The sequence below is a fragment of the Fistularia commersonii genome, chromosome 21 (assembly GCF_037954325.1).
Source record: "Fistularia commersonii isolate RoL2024-O1a breed Wild chromosome 21, RoL_Fcom_v1.0, whole genome shotgun sequence".
NCBI classification, from domain to species: domain Eukaryota; kingdom Metazoa; phylum Chordata; class Actinopteri; order Syngnathiformes; family Fistulariidae; genus Fistularia; species Fistularia commersonii.
Genome location: NC_141304.1, coordinates 10,392,103 through 10,412,719, shown reverse-complemented (window position 1 = coordinate 10,412,719; position 20,617 = coordinate 10,392,103). Strand labels below are relative to the sequence as shown.

Below are 20,617 nucleotides of genomic sequence, written 5' to 3'. Positions count from 1 at the left end.
CTTCCGAACGGGTCGATGCTAATCACCCCTGGTTACAATTTTTTTCATTAACCGAGTCCGGGGGTGGAATTGACATGTAAATACCGAGATAGTGTGTGTGTCTCGGGGGGGACGTGGGGGCTTGCCATTCTGACAGTAGCCCACTTACCGAGTTTAAGTGGTTTTAATGTTATTCTGCGGGGGGTGAGTGTGTGTGTGTGAACGTGGAAAAGTTAGCTTGCTAAGTTGGGGTTCGCTAACGTGGCTAATGCTCGGGGGTTAATTAGACCGTTGTCGCGCAGGTGTGCACGGAGAACGGAGTGCTAAACAAGTAGGAGCCCGGCTCTCCCGAGGATTTCCTCCCGTTCGATGAAACACAAGCTGGAACTCCCGAGCCGGGGCTGCCGCTCACCTTTGCCAAAAGTACGGCCGTCCCTCGCTGCTCCCTCCTGGTAAGTCCTTACTCGCCGCGAGGCGGGCGAACTACTTTCCGTCGCCTTCAAAGATGGTATCCAGTGAGTGCGCTACCGGAGCGGGAAAAATGTTATTCCTCGAGATTACGAGATCACAAATTCCACTGTCGGCCAGTCTGGACTTGCAGATTTTCCAGTCAGCAGCTAAAACTTTCGCCAGTTAACACACCGGGAGGTAGGCGAATTAAAAAAAATGTAGCCGAATCAGGTGCGGTTAGGAAGGCATGTTCGGTTCGGGGTTCCTGCTCATCCCGGTTCCACTCCTCACATGTAGCCGGTGAGTGGGGTCACAATGGTTTGCAGTGCAAACTAAGGCTACCGCTCTCGCTCGGCCGGCGCTGTATGATATTGTGCTGCCTTTACGTGTTCCTCGTTAAACACAGCTAGCGCCCAGTTTGGCATGTACATGTAACGTACGCGAGGAGACGACCGGTTCCGCCCTCGCGTTCTTATCAGTAACTTTCTTACCACTTGATACCACTTGTCATTTTGACTTTAAAGAAATAAACATATACGTCAATCGATGATGATGATATGATAGATTCACGCTTCTAACTTAATCGATCATAGGTGGGATTGCGTTTCTGTGTATCAAGCCAATGCGATGAATGAAATATTAAATAACTGATCTGATATCTGAAAAAAATAGATAAGACTTATATTATGTTCTGTTTGAAACGTCCTGGACAGTTACTGGAAACTTTTTGTCTGATTTTTCCTTCTTGGTAATTTTACCTGCAGACCCAACCCCGATATCGCAGTCCATCAGTCATCATCGAGACAAGTTTCGAGGAGGTGAAAAGCTCCTGCGGGTCTCAACGTTATGACTCATTTCGTTGTCATGTAATAAGCCTCCCAGCACGCTGAACATCCACTGTAGCTGAAGAAACCAACATTTACCATCAGCACCTAAAGCCATCAGGAGATGGCAGTAAAACAATGGGGAAACTGCGCCTCCTGCTGGTAAACATGTAGACAAATGAGCAAGCTTTTCTGACACTTAACAACGTGTTGTGTTGATGTTCACGTTTCTCAAGGACGGAGTGTGTTGCAACTATCTTATTTATGTCTCTTTGAAAATAAGGCTTTTGTCTCAATAATTTATGACAGTGAAACTGTTCGACACATTGCCATTGCCTTGTGTCCCTCAGCACAGAACAAGTAAAGTTCTGAAGCTGATGAGAAACCCTTTTTTTTTAATTTATTTATGCCATTGGAAAAGGCAACAGTGAAAATCTGAGACCAGGCTTTGTAGCGGGGGAGGGAGGGACATCAGAATTAAACTTGGAGCATTTTGACACAATGTACATAAAAAAAAATGTAACAGAATTATACTGGTACGGGGGCTGAACCCTAAAGTCTTGTTCTCAGAGTCAAAAATCAGAAATTCTTTAATCGACAGGTAGTTTCCTAATTCAAGGAATTTGCTGTGGTGAACAACATAGAATATATTTTTTAAGTGAAATCAGAACAAGGGTGATTGTTCTAATTACCCACTTAATCTTTTTAAGAGAATGCTATATGATCCGGGTTTGTGGGATTTTTATTATTTTGATCCAAAATACCGATCATCTGAGTACTGTATGTTTTTATAGAATTTATGAGTGCTGATTGTATGTCATTGTTGTCTACAGGTCACTGTCCTGATCCAACTGATCATCTGCACCTTCCAGTTTATTTTGCACATTACAGTTTAGTCAGTACTTATCCATTTGTTGTATACACATTAGAGGAAGGTCTTTCCCCTTCCTATCATATTATATATGAAGTTTAATTATCAGCAACATTGTATATTTCTTTTCTGTTATGTACAGTGTTTTCTTCAAGTAACTTCTATTTTTACTCATACAGTATAGTCATTGTGCTCTGCCTTTTGTTCTGTATGTCGTGCTACTGCTGATGCCCTTATAATTTCCCAATTTCGGTATCAAATAGTATTATCTATATATATATGAATGAAAAGCAAATGAAAGGCTGGGAAACGAAGGGCAAGAAACGGAATTTAAAAAATCAGTAGGAACCGTTCTTAAACTTTGGAAGAACCTTCGGTCTGTATATTTTTGGAACTTATTTGATTGGAGGCTTTAATTTGATTTGATTTTAAAATGTAGTATATGGCGCAGCGGGAGTTCCTCTCGAGGAGCTATGAATACCTCAGATGAGGGGACATGCGTTTTCATTTGAAAAAAAATGGTCATGAAATAAATTTGATATCTGCAGTTGAAAGTCGAGAATACACGTTTCGAGTTGGTCTTATAAATAGATGGTTAAGTAAGTAAATGAATGAATGAAGCTCAGACCCGCTTTCGTGGGATTTGACGGTGAGTTTCTGGACAGGGTCTGAGGCCGGCGCGTCAGCGTCACACTGCGGATATGCGCGTGTTCGTGGCGCAGACGCAGTGAAAACGAGCCGTAGAAGTGCAGCTGTGAATGAGCGGGTCTGTCCGCCGCACAGTGTGCCATTCATCCCCCACGACACACGCATGCCTTCCAGTGCACACACAAATCCACACACTGTGTATTCGGGAGGGGTGGCGGGGTCCCATGGTGTTTGTCTGTTTATCAAAAGTTCAATTTATTCTTTTTATCTGAATCAACTTTTTAAAACAGAAAAGCAAGAAGTTATTTGTATCTAATTTTTCAAAATTCTTATATTTCAGTAATCTACTCAGAAATTTAAGACCTCAGGAGCTTAGGTGGTAAATTTACGCACTTTGCTTGGCACGTTAGGCCATGGTGCGTCCTCTAGTGATGGAAATTCAATATTGTAGGCAGTCAGCTTCTCCCACAATGGAGGACCTGTAAAATCTACGAGTGGAGCGAAAATATATCACCTTTACGCGTGTAATTAATCCCACGTAAAGTCAGAATTTAGAGAGAATATCAAAACAGCTTACTGCTGCTGCTTTCAATCAAGTTTAAAATTGTAAATCTGTTTGTTTCTGTCATTACATCCATCCAAGTATTTGTAGCTGTGGGTGTTCTGGGCCAAATTTGAATTCAACTGTTGGTTTTATGTTTAAGATCGTAAACCAAAGGAAATTAATTTTGATATATGATCTGTCAAGAAAAAAAAGGGATTATTTCCTACCCAATTACACTTCTCTTGGAAGAAATGTGCATTTGTCTGACCTCCCACTGTAAATAGGTCTTTTGAATATTGCCTCGGTAAGATAACTACAAACGCCTTATTTTTGCCTGTTGTGCCTGTGAAGGTGTGTTTATATAGATAACATGTAAATACGCAGTGTTCAGTGACATCATTTTTCCAAATTATACTTTTTTCAGTTGCAGATAAAAACTATCAAAGTTCAAAGTCAGCTTTATTGTCAATGTCTCCGGATGTACTGGACATACAGAGGAATGGAGAAGATGTTTTTCACAATCCTATGGTGACATGAAATTAACAAAATAATCATTGAGTGCAAATTAGCAGTAAAGTGCATTGTTACATTAAACAGTAAACATTAAATTCTGAGGTATGACATATAAAGTGCATGCAGATACAGACTGATATTTGAGGGTATGAGAGAGTAGCAGCAGAGGTTGTTTTGTGTACAATTCAGTGCAAAGGTAACTAGAATGTTAAAGATTTTTACAATTTTAAAGATTCAAAAAATCTTTCAGCTACCTCTGACTCTGATCCAGAACAACAGTTTGTTGTTGCTGCTACTGCATAACACACATCTCACTTCATCATTTTGTTATATTTGTAATCACAACACAACTCCTCCCTAACGATTTTAAGATACAACACAACAACTATCATTACAACAATAATAATACTTTCATTTATAATTCCCATTTAACCCAAATGCTAGAGGATGGCCATCTGTCTTGACTAAAGGGGCATGGAATGGAAGAGGGAGGGGAAAAGGGCTGAAGAATGAAAGATTAAAACAAACAAATAGCAAGGGTTGGACTGGAAAACAGCAAGAGACACAGGCAAATAAAAGTGAAGAAGCGGTGATGTCAGGGGAGGCAGGTGAAGCACTGCCTCACCTGTCATCATGAAAAACAGATAAAAAAAGCTAATAATGATGACATGAAATAAATAATATTTGTCCACACATCTGTTAAAAATGTATTTACTGTATGATTCCAGTCATTTTCAACATTTTCTCAAATACATCTCACTGAATCTGTGCATTTCTTGATCAAAAAGAGCAGCATCCCATGATGCTGTAGGCCTCACTTCTGCAGTGCTGTCCTGCACAAACTCGTGTGCATGGCACTGCTGTTTCTCAGCATGTCAGCAATATAATGGTTGTAGAAAAAATATATCATATACACTATGACCTTCTTCAGCCTGTGTAATGTCTTTGATGCAAGTTCGTGTAAGAATTAATTTTGCTGATGGGACAATAAACTGCAGAGAAGTGACAAGGTGAGGCATACAGTACTGTGCTGCACCAGAAGGGGGTTTATGTGAGCAGACAGGCACTTGTTGCTGCTGTTCCTCTATGAGCCAAATAGGATAAAATCCATCCATCCATCCATCGACTTCCACTTATCCTGCACTTAGCTTCACAGGGATTCTGGAATCTATCCCAGCTATCACTGGGCGCTCGCAGGTCACATATAGAGGAATTGAACCATGGTTGTGCTGTGAGGCAGAAGTGCGAGCTAACCACTTTACCACCGTGCCTCTGAGACAAGTAAGAAGCAATAAAGTAATAAGTAATAACAAAATAAAGTATTGGGAAAAAATTGACCTCAAGCCGATTATTCTCTTTTTGATTCTCCCCAGAAGAGCAACCTGTTTTAAAACTGATTACACCAGAACACCAGAATTTAGTGCTTTCAAAACAACTAAAGGATTAGCCAAAGGTAAAACATTTCTGGTAATTGTGTTGTACACAACTCTTTACTTTTCTAATAACTCAGAATGAGTATGAATTGTTTATAACACGTGGATGGTGCATAGCAAATTTGCGCTATCCATTGTCTCATGCCACTGAAAAGAAATGTACATTCTGGGCCAAGTATATTGCTATGTATGTGTAGGTGTATGTAGGAGGGAAAGGAAAGGGATATGAAACATTACCAGTAGTCAATATGCATTCTGCCAACTGAATCAGAATCAGAATGGCTATTGATTCCTAAAGGTGAAATTGCTCTTTGTTGCAGTGGCAACTGCTCACAGAGTACAAATAAAAACTACAAGCATCAATAGGAAAAGAAACAAAAATAAACTCAATATAAAAATAAAGGTATATAAAAGTGTATACACATATATTTTCAAGTATATGTAAAATAATTCTAGCTTATTGCACTATTAGTATTTGATACAAGTTATTGTACAGAAGGAAATCATGCGCATGATGAGTCCAATTATAGCCGACTGACTCAGAGTGCCTGAAACTTAGTGCGGGGTTATGGAGTTTGATGGCCACAGCAAGGACTGATTTCCTTTGGCGCTCCATGGTGGATCGCGGTGCAATCAATCTGGTGCCAAAAGAACTCCTGTTTCTGACTAGCATGTCATGGAGTGGGTTGGACTACATATCCAAGATGACCTTCACCTTGTGCAGCATTCTCCTATCTGACACCATCATCAGAGAGTCTTGCTTCACTCACACAGCGCCATGAGCCTTGCAGGTGTGGGTCCGTGGGAGTGTTACAGTGCGATGGCTTAGGGGAAGCAGCACTAACTAGAGACGCTCAACTAAATTCATTTGCATCACAATTTTGTTTCTAGTTTGTAGCTGAAAGGGACATTTTATCTTGCTTACATTAAAGTCATAGCGAACAGACACGTCTACTTGGTTTCACATAGGCACTTTGGAGACATCTTTTAATGGACAACGGAGGTTTGCAGGCCCCTTGAAGGAGCTTCATTCATCAGATTATCGCTTCTGGACATGTGGCCATAACTCCAAGTGAAAGAACATCTGTCCATGGACCGATACTTGTCCATTTTAGGAATTTACTCCCCAGCTTATTATGCTTCTTTCAGAATTTTAGTTAGTTTTAAGTGAGCTCACAAAACCCAGAACAAAAGACAAGAATCTTTTTTTTTCATTTAACATCTATATCTGTCTATTGGGTTAATTTAACAAAACGCAAAATAAGAATAAAAAATAAAGATAAAAAAGGTAATATATATCTCAAGGGATCATGAAACAATTTTTAAAACCGCAATGTCCGTAAAAATTGTGAGACTTGCTTTCGCTGCCAGATTTATGGATGCAGTGAGAGAGGATATGAAGGCAGTTGCTGTGAGGATACAGAGAATAGGTTTTGATGGTGAAGGTCGATTCGCTGTGGTGACCCCCGAAGGGAGAAGCTGAAGGGAGAAGTTGTCGCTTCCAGATGTGAAAACTACAGAGAAACGAAGACAAGTGACGCACGGCGCTTTGACGTCATGGTAGACGTCGTGCGTGCGCGCTCCCGCTCAGCATTGACAAAGATGGCGGCCGTTGCCGGAACAGGTGAGGCAGAAAGCATCTTTTTTCCAAAAAAAATAGTTGAAGGAGTAAAAAAAAGCGACGCGTCGGTTGATACGAAACGGTACTTTTGAGTTTTAGTTAACGTTTCAGGTTCACCGGAAGTCTAGCGAGTCGGAGTTGATAGCACGCTTTGTCCATCAAGGCTCCTCGTTTTGCGCCGTGCTGCTGAGGCTGCCCCGCGGTGTTGGGGGGCAGCCCATCCCATCTGATAGCGACCCCGCGGGGCCGCCAAGAGGCTCGCTGCTCCCAAGCATAGGCTCCGGTGTGAGTGCATTCACGGCGACGTTAAACCCTTGTCCGGGGTCGCGCTGCTCCCTGGGTGACGACGCCCAATGTTAGCCGCTTCCTGGGTTGAAAAAAAGAAAGAAAAAAACAAAACACTGATGTTAGCCGACTGGAAGGTCCGGTTCAACACCATAGAAGAACACACAATTACGACGCCCTAGAGCATCGGGAATGCTAGCATTGAGCGAAGGGAGTTAGTTCTTCGGATTCACGTAAATAATCTTATCGTGGATTTAAAAAAAACATATATATACATTATTCTTCACGACGGTAGCTGCGTCTAAGGTAATATTACCTTATGCCACAGTGGTAAAGCCAGACTGACCAAAATACCGGTTTCGCTTTTTTAAGTAAATTCGCCCCCGATGACCTGCTTTGTCGGCCAGCAATGCCCTCTACTAGCGGATTGATCCAGTGGCCTTGACCCGCCCTGACGGCGCGTCTTTGGGCTTCTCGAACTCGGCAAGCAGCCTTCTCTCACGCAGCCCGGATTCACTATCAACTCCGAGAGCTTGAAAGAAAACGAAAAAAAGCAAAAAAAAAACCAGATCTATAATGACATGAATTTATATTCAAAAGATTTAAAAGCCTTGTCAATTATAAATATTTTTCTAATTTGTTGACTTGTAGTTTAAATGCTAGAATAGTTAATTATCAATGATACACACTTGTTTATTGTGGTTTGTCATTTTTCTACAGTTCAGTATGATAATAATAATGATGATGATAATTATGATGATTATTATATTTAATATATTCATATTACTTCAATTGTTAAATTTACTCTGAACATTTGCTTGTGATTTTAAAAATGTGCAAATCTTCTGAAATTACCCAAATTGCTACAGGAATTCCTGTGTGGTAGAACAGGTAAACTGAAAAAATTGTGTGTTTCCTTAATGTTAATTTACCTGATACTTTTCTGTACTTGTTCTTACATGCTTGCACACATTACTTCACTTCTTCTCCCCACTTTCTGGTGCTCTGAACAGTTGACCATAGGTACTTAAAACCCTACACTTTCTCATCTCTACTTCCTGTAGCCCCATCGTTCTACTGGGGTCTCGTTTGCTCACACTTATACTGTCTTGCTTTGACTAACCTTCAGTCCTTACCAGGGCATACCTCTACCTCTCTTAAGATTTTATTCCACCTGCTCCCTGCTCTCAATAAAGATCATAATGTCATCTGTAAACATCCATTGTCAATGGTGATTCCGGTTTAACCTAATCTTTTAGCATATCCATTACCATAGCATACAAGATGCTGTCCCAACTCAACCTTGAACTCCTTGACGAAACTACAGCACAACTCACCACTGTCTTACGGCTCTTACAGATATTCTGAAACATTTATAACATACTTCTCTGAAACCCCAGACTTCCTCATACCGTACCAGTTTGTGTCTCGAAACCCTGCCATTTTTCTAGATCGACAAAGGCACGATTCTTCATTCTCTACTTTACATCAACATTCTCATAGCAGATACTGTGTGTGTATTTTCCTGGCATGAAACCATATTGCTGCTCACAAATGCTCACCTCTGCCCTCAGTCTAGCATCCACTACACTTTCCCATAACTTCATTGTGTTCCTCTATAATTAGCACAATTCTGCACACCTTACTTGTTCTTGAAAATCAGTATCCTCTAAGTAATCAGATACAGATGAAATTATTGTAGGCCTTGTTATATCAACAAATAGTAGTTGTCAAAATTATCCATTTTAGCATGAAAAAAAATGTTTTCCAACTGTTGATTATACGGCATTGTCTGTCAATTGTGTGTTTTGCACATATCTGCAGGCATTGTAGTCCCTCGCAACTTTCGGCTTCTGGAGGAGCTGGAGGATGGTCAGAAGGGATGTGGAGACGGGACCGTCAGCTGGGGCCTAGCTAATGATGATGACATGACACTGACACTCTGGAATGGCACCATCATTGGCCCCTCTAAGGTGGGCCTGCGAGGAGGGCTGACACTGTCGTCACTACACAACAGCGGGAATCCAATCCAGCATAGATGTAGAAAAGATAATTTAAGTCCATTAATAAGACAGATCAAGCTATACTGTCATTAGTTGCTAAGCTAACAGTAGCATGGGAGCTTATAGAACACAAGATATACCAACATGCAACAAGCTCACAACCTGTGGGTGCAGTTTGTGTCGATGCAAGATGCTCCCTGTCCCTCCTGGCGGCCACAGAACAGCTCACTTAATTCAAGATATTACTGTGTTATCAGTGAGAAACAACAACAGAATATATTTATGGGGAAAAAAGTATTCTGGGAAAATGTAATCAAGAAAATTGATGAAAAACAAGAGTAAATTGTGACAAGAAAACAATTTCGAAAGAACTAGCAAGGGAATGTAAGTATTCCATGCTTATTTAGGGAAAATCCAAATGTTTATGCTGGTACTTCTTGTAGAGAAACTGTAGATTTTTTTCTTGTTACTTTGTTTTTGATATCCTTAGAAATTGGTGTCCGAATATTGTCGTTTCACCAGCTGCAATTTTTATATGTAAGAAGGTAAGCAAGTGTTTTTTTCTTTGCAGACCGTGTACGAAGGCCGGATATACAGTCTGAAAATAGAATGCGGGCCCAAATACCCCGAGTACCCCCCTGTGGTGCGTTTTGTCAACAAGATCAACCTAAGTGGCGTTCATAGCTCGAATGGTGTTGTAAGTATTAAACATCTAACCATTTCACAAGGATTCTTTTTCTGAGAAGAATAAACTTATTTCCATTTTGCTCCCAAAAATTATGAAGGAAGAAGTCTAGTTATAGGCTATAGTCTAGTTATGACTGCTGCTTTATTTATTTATACTTATTTTAAGTCCCCATTACCTTTTAATGTACATAGCTTAAGCTACCACATCTGGTTTGTGTGAATTGTGTGGTATGGCTCTGGTTTTCTGTCTCTTTTTATTTCACTTAAACTAAGCATCACAACTGGCGCTTTATTAAGTCCAGAAAAAGAAAACCTCAAGTTTGAGGTTGTGTTCCGTTATTGTATTAACCGACATAGAAAGACCAGGAGTCACCTCTCAATTGTAATTAGTCATCCTCACACTCAGATTCAGAAAATGTGAACCTGAGTGTTCACAAAATCTCACTCTCAGAAAATGTGTTCCACTGTTGTCAATATCAATGACAACTCCACACGATGATTACAGTAATATTTGATTTATCAAATGAGCCTGTTGCTAACACCAAGGCTGCTATTCAGTCAGCAGATTCATCCCTAACAGCCTCAGAAGGCAGCCTCACAATAAAATTTTAAAAAGACATTGGTCCTGTGCCTTCAGGTGGAGTTGAAGGCGGTGGCTGCTCTGTCCAGATGGAAGAACTACAGCATTCGCACAGTGCTGCAGGAGCTCAGACAACACATGATGACAAAGGAGAACAACAAGCTCTCTCAGCCGCCGGAGGGCCAGGTGTACAACTGAGGCCGCCACCCCCTGCTGTCATACGAACGAACACATTCACACATTCACACACACCGCATTCTGAATGCCACTTCCTCCATATCGCAATTTTATCATCCAGGACGTCTCACATCTGAGCCTCCCGCGGGCCAGCATGAGTGGCATTGAATGGATTGGATGATCTCATTTGGATCGTTACGAAACCATCGCACTGACTTTGTGTTCTTCGTCATGATTGTAAACTAATGAGCTGTCCAAGTGCACCCACGACCTGTTTACGTTTGTACTAAACTCTTCCTAGCTGGTTAAGTTACTGGAGGGATCTGGAGCCTTGGAAAGCTAAAATACGGATGTTAAGTGTTCCGATCATTCCACTTTTTTTCCCTTTTTATACCAATTCCTGTCACACAACAAATAGTTGGCAGCAGTGCTCTTCCTGGTTTCAGGCCATGTTTGCATGTCTGCGATCCCAGCGATGTGAATTTGATTGGTGCATGTCCGGTACGTGGGAAGCGGCGGACAGACCAGCAGGGCTCTGTGGCTCATCACTCATGTTGTGCCATACGGTTCATAGCGCTTTGTGATGATGATTGATTATTTACTAGTGGGGGGCCAGGAGGGGTGGGGCCTCTTGTTTTGTGTCTTGTGATCCAATTTTTCTTTTTTTTTTTTTTTTTGGGCTTCTTTTGGTTCCTTGAGTTTGTGCGTCTCGTCTCGTTCAGCCCACTGAGAGCAACGGATGGCTGTGGATGTTTATTTTTTAACGGGGCTTGAGTTGAATCGGGTGACGGTAACCTGTTGCATGGTTTTATTTGAATTAAAGTTATTACTTTTGCAGTTATCAGTGTCCTGACTCTCAGTAGAGAACTATAATTGCATTTACCTCAGCTGAAATCCTGGTGAAAAACACTTTGCCGGGTGAAATTACTCTTTATGGAAGATTTCTGTTAAGCACCTGAAAAATGCTGAATTTACTCAAATATTACTGCCACGTAATTCTGAAATCTGACTAACGTATCATGAATCACTTTAAAATAAGTCAAAAGATATTAGTTGTGTAAAATTAGAATTTCAGAAATAAAAAATGACTAATTTCATAGTCACGTTGTTGAGAAAATAATCTCACTTTCCTACCTTTAATCTTAATTTTATTTTTTTGTCATACTTTCACAACTTTATTTTTTTGAGTATCAAATTGTTTCTGAGTATAAAATCTGTATGACATCAGAGAGACTATGACTTAAAGTTTATATTAGTGATTTGCACCTTGAATTAATTTGTTACATGCTGAGTGTTCAGCTCTCCTGTTGGCTGACTGACATCTCGTCTTGAGTTTTGCTCTCACAGTCATGTGACCTGACAACGGAGACGTCCACACATCACATTTGGCAGGACACAAAATGTGGAGTGCAAGGATGAAGAGCCCTTGTCCTTCTTCCAGGTGTGACAGCAGGGCAACCGGACACAGCTTCTCAATCTGGCAGCTGTTGACACCTCCTCTGCCATGGGGAGTCCGCACAAAAGAATGCGTGACCCGGGTGCCTTGGGTTTATTTACAGATGGCCGCCCATCTGGGGGGGGTTACAGACGTCTAATTTTGAAAAGTATGAATTCCAGGACAATTGCCTGCAATTCTTTTAAAATGTGATGGCATTAAATAATAGCAGTCCTGGTGACATTTTACCATCACATGAAATGATATAGGCCTCAATTGAAAGTATCCTGAGGAAATTGTTTGTTCAAGAATAACAATATGATCAGATTTGGACAAAAATGATCATAATAAATGGTGGTGTGTAGAAATGATAATTGCAGTCTGAAATTGTATCAATTTAAGTTCAGAAAACCACCTGTGATTGTTGGAAACTAAAAATTTTATTTGTGGTCTGATGTTAAATAGATCGATAACTGTGTGTGTGTCTGTGTGTGTGGCCCCACACTCCATCAGATTAATCCTATCCAGTGTAATGGTCTGGCTCTCCATCAATACAACTCGATCAGAGCGTCAAAGACACAACAGCAAGATTGGATGTAAACAATCTGTGTGATGTACCCGCCATCTGACGTACTCTGTGCTTCTCATGACGCATTTTATTTGATTACTCATTATTTAGATTCTCTTTTCCTGATGGAATACCCAGAGGGTATAACGTTTGATCTAATATACAAACTAACTGAAAGGTTTTGTGTTTCGTAAAGAATTAAATATTAACTTATATAGTTCCCTCATGGTGACTGTTTTTCTACAATTTCAATATTTATACAGCATAACCGAAGAGGCTGTTATTATTATTATTATTGTTTTTATTATTATTATTATTATTATTATTATTGTTGTTTAACACTCAGAAAGGCACCGTATTATGAACTTGTTTCCAAACCTTAAATTCGTACAGTCATATATTTCTTTATTCTCAATTCCCATTAAAAAAAAACAACTCCTCAATTACACAATCATTTTCATCAGGATAGGGAAGTTTAAGACAATGAGCTTTGATTTCAACTTTCACTTGAAATCAGTGATTAATTAACATGAATTCATTTTTAATGGGGCTACAGGGGTTTTGTTTCATCACAAATTGACAACCATTTTCTCCATGTTACAGCTTTTAATGTCACCATAGAAAACCAGTGTTTGTGGTAAAACTACAGCTCTGCATTGCTTTGTGCGGAGAACCAAAAGTCTTTTCTCAGCATAAATTAAGCAAATGTCTAGTCTGCCCCAGGTTATTAAAAAAAATAGTGCATATTAATAGTTAATTCATGTCTGCTAAAGAACAATAGAGGATGCTTTCCTTTTGAAATGGCTTGCTAAAAGGAGAATATAGTCTAAAGAAAATGCCGTACAGCTTTGAGTTCTGTAAGAATCACCCCAATCTCATCTCTGAGGTTCCGACACCGAACCAGCCAGACTGGTTCCGCTGTCATACTGTTCCCGTCTGCTTTCCCGTCACATTAGTTTCCACATCTTTGAACTGAGAAAAAACCGAAGGAAAACCTGTCTGCGTACCTCCGAAGCATTTAAATCTTCCCCTAGGCTAAATTAGCGTCACAATAGAAACGGCAGCGTGAGGGTGACGGGAGCCCGAGCTTTTCCCCTGAGGTGCAGTTTGGATTGGGTCAATGGGCTCAATGAACTCCCCTTGGCCGTGGCAAGAAAGTCTGACTGTTTGGGTATGGAAAAATAACAACTTAGATGTGATTATTTGGGCGGCTGTGGCTTAGTTGGTAGAGTGCATCCCTGCGGTTGGCGGTTCGATTCCTGGCTCTTCAATGCATCTTTGGGGAAGATGCTGAACCCCAAGTTCCTCCCAGTGGCCTCATGCCTTGACCGTGTCTTGGCCCATGTTGAACCCTGGTTTAAGCCGGGATTGTTTCCGGCCCACCGCTTAATCAATCAAAGTGGGCATAAATATATATATATAAAAACTAGTATTTTGTGGATGAACATCACAGTCTTTTTGATTTAAATATTTTGATTAGATATGACTTTTCTTTTTAGTCTTCACCAGAATAATTGGTAATAGGACCCCACCTGCCACTATAGTGCGTCTTTTTTTTTTAAGGTGACGGAATCTCTCCCCAACTACAGCAATGCCCCCCCACCCACACACACACACACACACACACACACACACACTCTCTCTCTCACACACAAGCCAAGCAGATGGCCGTCACACAAAGGCAATGCGAGTAGGACAGCCCTCCCTCTCTCACCAGGGCACCTCGTCCTCCAGGTCGCCCCACACTGAAACTTCTCAAGAAGACGCAATGATTTAGGTGCAGCCCTTAAGCGAGCTCCCATAATGAGAAGAAATTCGCCCACAGGATCTGCTGCCCTTTACCGGTAGACGGCCCCCATTAGGGGCCGGGGCCAAGTAATACCCCTCTTGACGGTGCTGTTGAACCGAGCGACTGTGAACCATTTAGTGTAAGTGCTCTCAATGATACTTGTAGAGACAATATCTTCTGCCCCGACGCCATCAGCTGATTGCGTGCCGGGCAAATGCATGAGACCTGATTGGTTGAGAGAAACTGGCAATAGGTGAATTCACGTGGGCCCCCTGTCAGAGCCAGGGGCGAAGGACATGGGGACAGAGCGTAACCATCATTCAAGACTCGGCTCGACTTCGTCCCTTTATGTGAATATCTGAATTAATTTTAATTTTAATCATTCATTCATTTATTATTTATACATATAGGTGTTAGAGCCTATCCCAGCTGTCACTGGGTAAGAGGAAAAGTATCCCCTGGAATGGTTGCCAGTTGATCACAGGGTCACATATGGAGACATATAACTATTTACTCATTTATTAATCGTTCACATTCGTAATGTTCATATTGTTGTGACTCAGTCAGGGTTTGTGGGTCTGATAGACCCGTTGCATTTTGTGGTTTTTGGTGCCTCACAATCAAATACTTTTATGTTAAAATACTGAACAGATGTTTACCTCATCCCAATTACAAGCAGTATAAACAATATGTATGGTTAATGTTTGCCCTTTACCTGTGTTAGGTCACATTTATAACTTATTAATAAATATGTATTCTAATATATGTTCATCACAGAAAATGAGCCAAAGTCAGTGAGTCTCAGTTTGAAAAATTGAATAATTTTATCATTTTCTTTTAATAAAAAGTGAAAACGGGTCCCACAGACCCGAACACCACACAAGGGTTAACGTGTCATATTGATACATAAAGTCATTCACATGTCATGTGGAGACATACAAACATACACTCTTTATTTGGAGGTCAGTCATCTGGGTCATGCTGAATTCTTGTCGAAATCTTGTTGTGGCAACTGGACTTGAATTTCTTCATTTGAAGATGTTTCATCCCTTATCCAAGATAACTGAAGAAGCCTCTCGTCTTCAAGTGAAGAAATTCAAGTCCAGTTGCCACGACAAGAAGATTTCGACAAGAATTCACCATGACTGGATCATGAATGTCTCTATATGGTCTGTGAATGATAGAATTAGTGGGTGGATATCTCTGTATAACATGAATGATATTGAACAGTTGTCTCTCTACATGACGTGAATGAATGAATTCACTCATTCACACATCATGTAGAGACGTACAACCAATCACCCAGTAAACTGGAGAAACCCATGGAGAGAACATGGAGACTCCACACAGAAAGGCTCCTTGTCGTAATCCAAGCAGAGGCTCTTTTTTTAGGGCACAAAGGAACCACTAACCACTGCACCACCATGACTCGGTAAATTGGTTAATCTATTAATAAAATCGACTAGTCATAAAACTGAAAGATGTTTCTGTTTGGCCTCCTTGGTCTCTTTATTTTCTCTCACACAACCCGGATCGATATTTATCTATTTGTATATAACTTTTTTAAAACGCATAATTTCAGGCATGCTATTTGGATTTGCTCGAACAGCACATTCCAAGGTTTGCATTTGCTGCAGCCAAACTTCCTATCGCTTCGTTGCTCAGGGTGATGGATGTGAATCATTGATCGAAGTGTCAAATTTCTCATAGTTCAATGGAAATCTGATCTGAAGATGAGGAAATGGTCAGGCTCCTGACACGGCGGTACCTAGTAGCGATCGTCTATATGTAACGTGTGAAATGTAGCATACATTCATCTAATGTGGAGTGTTTTAGTTTAACAGATTTTATACTAAACAAAGCACTCTTTACAGTCATTGTGCTCCCTGAAGTCACATTTGAGATGAAATCTCATAAAGGTTCATGATCAATTCAGTTGAAGTGTCTCGGTTCAAGATACCACTTCTGGCCACCTATTCATGCATTCATACATTATCTATAGCGCTGGTCCTCCGGAGCTGGAGTCTATCCTGGACAAGAGGCCAGTTCACCCTGCACGAGTCCCCTGTCCATCACAGGGCTTCAGAGAGAGACAAACGACAATTCGCTCTCTCATTCACGCTCCATTTGCATTTGCGTGTTTTTAGAGAATCCACAGAATTTAGATGCAAAAAAGTGAATTTTAATCTTTTCCACCAAGGGGTTGAAGTCTCTGCAGTGTCAAGATGGCCTGAGAGGTCATTTTATGAGGTAAGCTTTTAACCTTATTAACTCATCTGCTTGCAGAAAGTGGGATGTTGCTGTTTGATCCCCCTGCAGTCAACATCCGGTGCATTTCCCGGTTACTGCTGTGTGTTTTTACTCCCTCCTTTTTTTTCTTTTGCATTCGCCCTACCCCTCCCCGGAGACCCTGGGGCCAGTGACGTTCATGATTGATGACACCCAGGATGGAGAGGAGAGCGATGGACAGAGGCCTTTTATCAGGATTGAGGTCTGACTAGATTAAAATGCAGTTGTACAACATCTCCCCCTCCGAGCCCCTCCGCCCTCATCCCCCCGCACTTCCCCTGTCACTCACCTCGGTTTTCCTTATCACCTCCTATGCTGACCTCTCACCCGGCACCCCCGCTCCGGGTCACATGGCATGCACGTGGCCAATCGTGTTAATGCACTCTGCAGACCAACCAAGGTGTTTGAGACTCCAGAGTTGATGTGCGCAACTGACGGGCAGAGACCCCATTGCATCCAACGCCACCACTTTTACTCTCTTCACGCATCGGACTCATTGATCAAATCCTCAAAATTTCCTCTGGGTTCTCCTATGTCATCCCATAGTTCAAATACATGCACGAGGCCCTATACTGCCTAGATGTGTGAATAAAAAAGTGAATGGATGTTTGTCTCCATATGCTGCCCTGTGATTGACAGGCTTCTGCTCCAGGTCACCCCATCTCTCGCCCAAAGACACATGGGATAGGCTCCAGCCCAATCAATAAGTGAAAATAATTATAAAAAACAGCGTCACGATAAGGGAGGAATTACTCCAGCATGAAATCATGAAGTGAACCAAAAATCAACCAAAAAATGAACAAGATGAGTTTACAAATAAGATAAGAAATTACTATAAATAAGCTACAGTCATTATAGTTAAATAAATATAAATAAATGGCTATAAATAATCATTTGGCAGAATGTGCAGGGTGTGTTCGTTTCAAACGGATTACGGGATCGCTCGCGACTGCTGTCGAATTATTTTACGTCGATGTCCCAGATAGCAAATGCGTGGAAATCAAACGTCGCTGGGGACTGAGCAAAGACAAGAAAACACAGTTGGCTTGGAGGTGTGCCGCACAAACTAAGTCCTGAGCTCCTGCCTGTCGAAAAACACTAAAAATAACATGGCTTTTGAAGAGGGAAAAATTCTCCTTTTCCTTCTTGATTGAGTGGATGAAAAGAAAAGAGACAATCAGAGTCATTCAGTGACAGCAGCTGCCTCATTGTCAGGCGGCAGAGCAGAGGATTTGTTGTTGAAAAGACGCCTCAGTGAAAGGACCTGCGTTTATTTTTCCAAACGACGGGATGTGATTAACTCCTCCGGCGCCAGCCCGGTGGGAGTCAGAATTCTGCCGTGATGACATCACTGGTCAGGCTCCCAAACGCCCCCCCCCACCCCGGATCATCCACAAGCAGGCTGAGGAGGTGTGGGAGGGGGATCTCCTCCTTAACTGCTTACGACACTTGGATCTCCTCAATGGCACCAATTTGGATGAGAGGCATCTGTGGGTCTTTTCAGGCCTCTTCAGTGCTGCTCCTTCGAGGTCAGGGTGAAGATCCTTGGACTCAAAGGCGAAGCTTTCTTCCAAACTGGAAAGGAAAGGAGGCTCTGGCTGAATATTAGATCAGCTCCTCATCCTCGCTGTTACTGAGAGCCTGAGGGGTTTTGTTGGCATCATCCAGTCCATGTTTCTGGACCTGGAGAAGGTTTTGCCTCTGAGGAAGCCCTGGTGTGTGTCAACGCGAGTGCTGAATTTTTTTCTTTAACTCACTCTGCAGTGGATTTGATCAATGAGTGAATGCACATACATCAGCAACAAATGAAAATAATTGGTGTCCGGATATTTTTTTAAAGGAGCTGTTAAAAAAGACACTTTTCTGTTGTCCCTCTGACCTCCAGCTGGGCGGCTGGGGCTCAGTTGGTAGAACTCAAATTATGAATGGGTGAATCCAATATAAAGTGCTTCGAAATCTCAAGGTGTGAAAGTGTTCTAGAAGTTGACGCCATTTATGAGTCACAAGGGAAACCCAGTGTATCCCATCTGGAAGAGCAACATTGAGCAAGGAGGAAACGTATTTTTAATTGGTTTGTGACGAACCCCCCAATTTATGAGTATATTGTTAATAAACTCATTACTAATTTATTTTTACCCCACAATTTTCCAACTTTTTGTATTGTATCTATCTTGGAGATGTACCCTAATGTTTGAACCTCTGCCATATCCATTAACTTAGTACGTATGAACAAAACCATGTTCATAAATACTTTGTTTGGAAATTTCTCCGAAAACGTACTTGATGACTTTCAAGAAAAAAATGTCTTGAACCAGACCGAAATTGATCTAAAATGGGGGGAAAAAAATTAATATAATATAATATAATATAATATAATATAATATAATATAATATAATATAACATAACATAACATAACATAACACAACACAACACAACACAACACAACACAACACAACACAACACAACACAACACAACACAACACAACACAACATAACATAACATAATAGAATATAATATAGAAATGAAATGTACAACAACAATATTACAATCGACGACAACAAATTATAAATTGTGCTATCATCCCCTTGTAGATGAACACTTAGTGAGACACTGGGTGTCAACGTGTGACTGATGGAGCTTTTCGGAGGAAAATCCCAGATTATAAATTTGATTACTGAGCAAAACTGTATGTCGCAGAGCCATCTGTGAGATTATGACCCCGTAACCTTCCATCCATCCAGAGGTCAGCCCAGCAATGGGAGGGACTTCCTCTCTCCAGATGAGGGTTGTACGGTTTTATGGAGGGTCTGCAGGGTCATCAGATGTGTGCATGTGTGTGTTAATATAGAGCAAATGTGACAAAATCAAACTCTTCCATGTTTAACTATGGCTCCGAAAATTGTCTGGAAGAATCAAAATAAGGAAATGCAAGCAAATAATAGTTGAATTTCTGTGAAAATTAATGTATTATTGTCAAAAAGTTATTGGTTCTAAATTACAGTTTCGTACCCAAAATTAGAATCCATTTAATAAAGCTATGCAAATATATTAGACTATATTGACATATTTGTTGCATTGTACATACACATATCCAAATATGTGAGAATTATATTTAATTATATGGTGTTAACTTATAGAGTGCTTTCAGATTTGCATTCATCGTGCAAGACGCAAACCAGGCCATTGGGGGCAGCTTGGGGGTAATTGTCTTGCCCGAGGGCACTTCAACATGCAGGAGGAACCTGGAATAAAACTGCCAACCGTCCCATTCGAGGGAACTGAGCCACATATCTACATTAATGAAAAACATAAAATGTAAGCTAACTACTCGTGTTTTATATAAAATGACAACAAATTTGAAGATGGAAATTACGGTACAATGTAAAAGGAATGCATTTATAGGTATTCGAATATTTTTATTACCTATTAGATTATTCAGTAGGTGATTAAAAGACTAAGAAACAGCTATTCTGGCGCCAAACACCAAAGAATCCAAAAAATACTGATTTAAAAAAAAATTCAAATGAGAAAGGGACTGAGGCCTCAGTCACGTGTTTTCAAAAGGAAACTTAAAAAAATAGAAAAAATAAAAAAAATGAATAGAATAGTTTGAATAAAAACAAAAGAAACGAACCAAGACTTACGCGCACGTGGATGATCTCTGATTAACGGGAATCCCGTCAAATGAAAGATAATATCAGTCTGACCTGAATCTGATGAAAACTGATCCAAACATGGCCATATGATAATTCACAGGGCAGGATTCCAACAATGAGCAGGATGAATATGAATCATGGGGGGCGCGGGGTTGGGGTGCGAGGTGGGGGTCGGCCGCGGAGTGTGTTCGGAGCAGCATAAATTTTGTTAGCTACTTCATTGACATACAATGGCGGACAAGATGTTGTCTGTAGTGTCACCC

The 20,617-nt window shown here is 40.9% G+C and overlaps 2 protein-coding genes and 1 long non-coding RNA gene across 5 annotated transcripts in view; 2 read left to right on the top strand and 1 right to left on the bottom strand.

Moving 5' to 3' along the window:
• The window catches only part of plxnb1b (plexin b1b), a 94,935-nt gene extending 94,214 nt beyond the window's left edge, over positions 1 to 721 (bottom strand). For 2 of the 3 annotated variants that reach the window (XM_086167730.1, XM_086167732.1), the window contains exon 1: positions 392 to 721. The gene's annotated coding sequence lies outside the window, so the exon portion shown is untranslated. The remainder of the gene's footprint in view (positions 1 to 391) is intronic. The other variant, XM_086167731.1, reaches the window with a different exon arrangement.
• Positions 11 to 4,997, top strand: LOC147222262 (uncharacterized). The gene is made up of 3 exons (XR_015107738.1): positions 11 to 431; positions 1,194 to 1,415; positions 2,087 to 4,997. It is a non-coding gene; the product is annotated as an uncharacterized LOC147222262 (long non-coding RNA).
• Positions 4,998 to 6,842: 1,845 nt separating this feature from the next.
• Positions 6,843 to 11,452, top strand: ube2v1 (ubiquitin-conjugating enzyme E2 variant 1). The gene is made up of 4 exons (XM_086168429.1): positions 6,843 to 6,886; positions 8,993 to 9,141; positions 9,743 to 9,868; positions 10,496 to 11,452. Exons 1-4 carry the CDS (start codon positions 6,865 to 6,867, stop codon positions 10,634 to 10,636), a joined length of 438 nt encoding a protein of 145 aa, XP_086024555.1. The 5' UTR covers positions 6,843 to 6,864; the 3' UTR covers positions 10,637 to 11,452.
• Positions 11,453 to 20,617: the final 9,165 nt, after the last annotated feature.

Excerpts from the sequence above, each read along its gene's own strand:
- ube2v1 (XM_086168429.1), top strand. The coding sequence starts at position 6,865 with ATGGCGGCCGTTGCCGGAACAG. Across the intron at positions 6,887-8,992 it reads GGCGGCCGTTGCCGGAACAG|GCATTGTAGTCCCTCGCAAC; the intron begins GTGAGGCAGAAA and ends ACATATCTGCAG. Across the intron at positions 9,142-9,742 it reads CCATCATTGGCCCCTCTAAG|ACCGTGTACGAAGGCCGGAT; the intron begins GTGGGCCTGCGA and ends TTTTCTTTGCAG.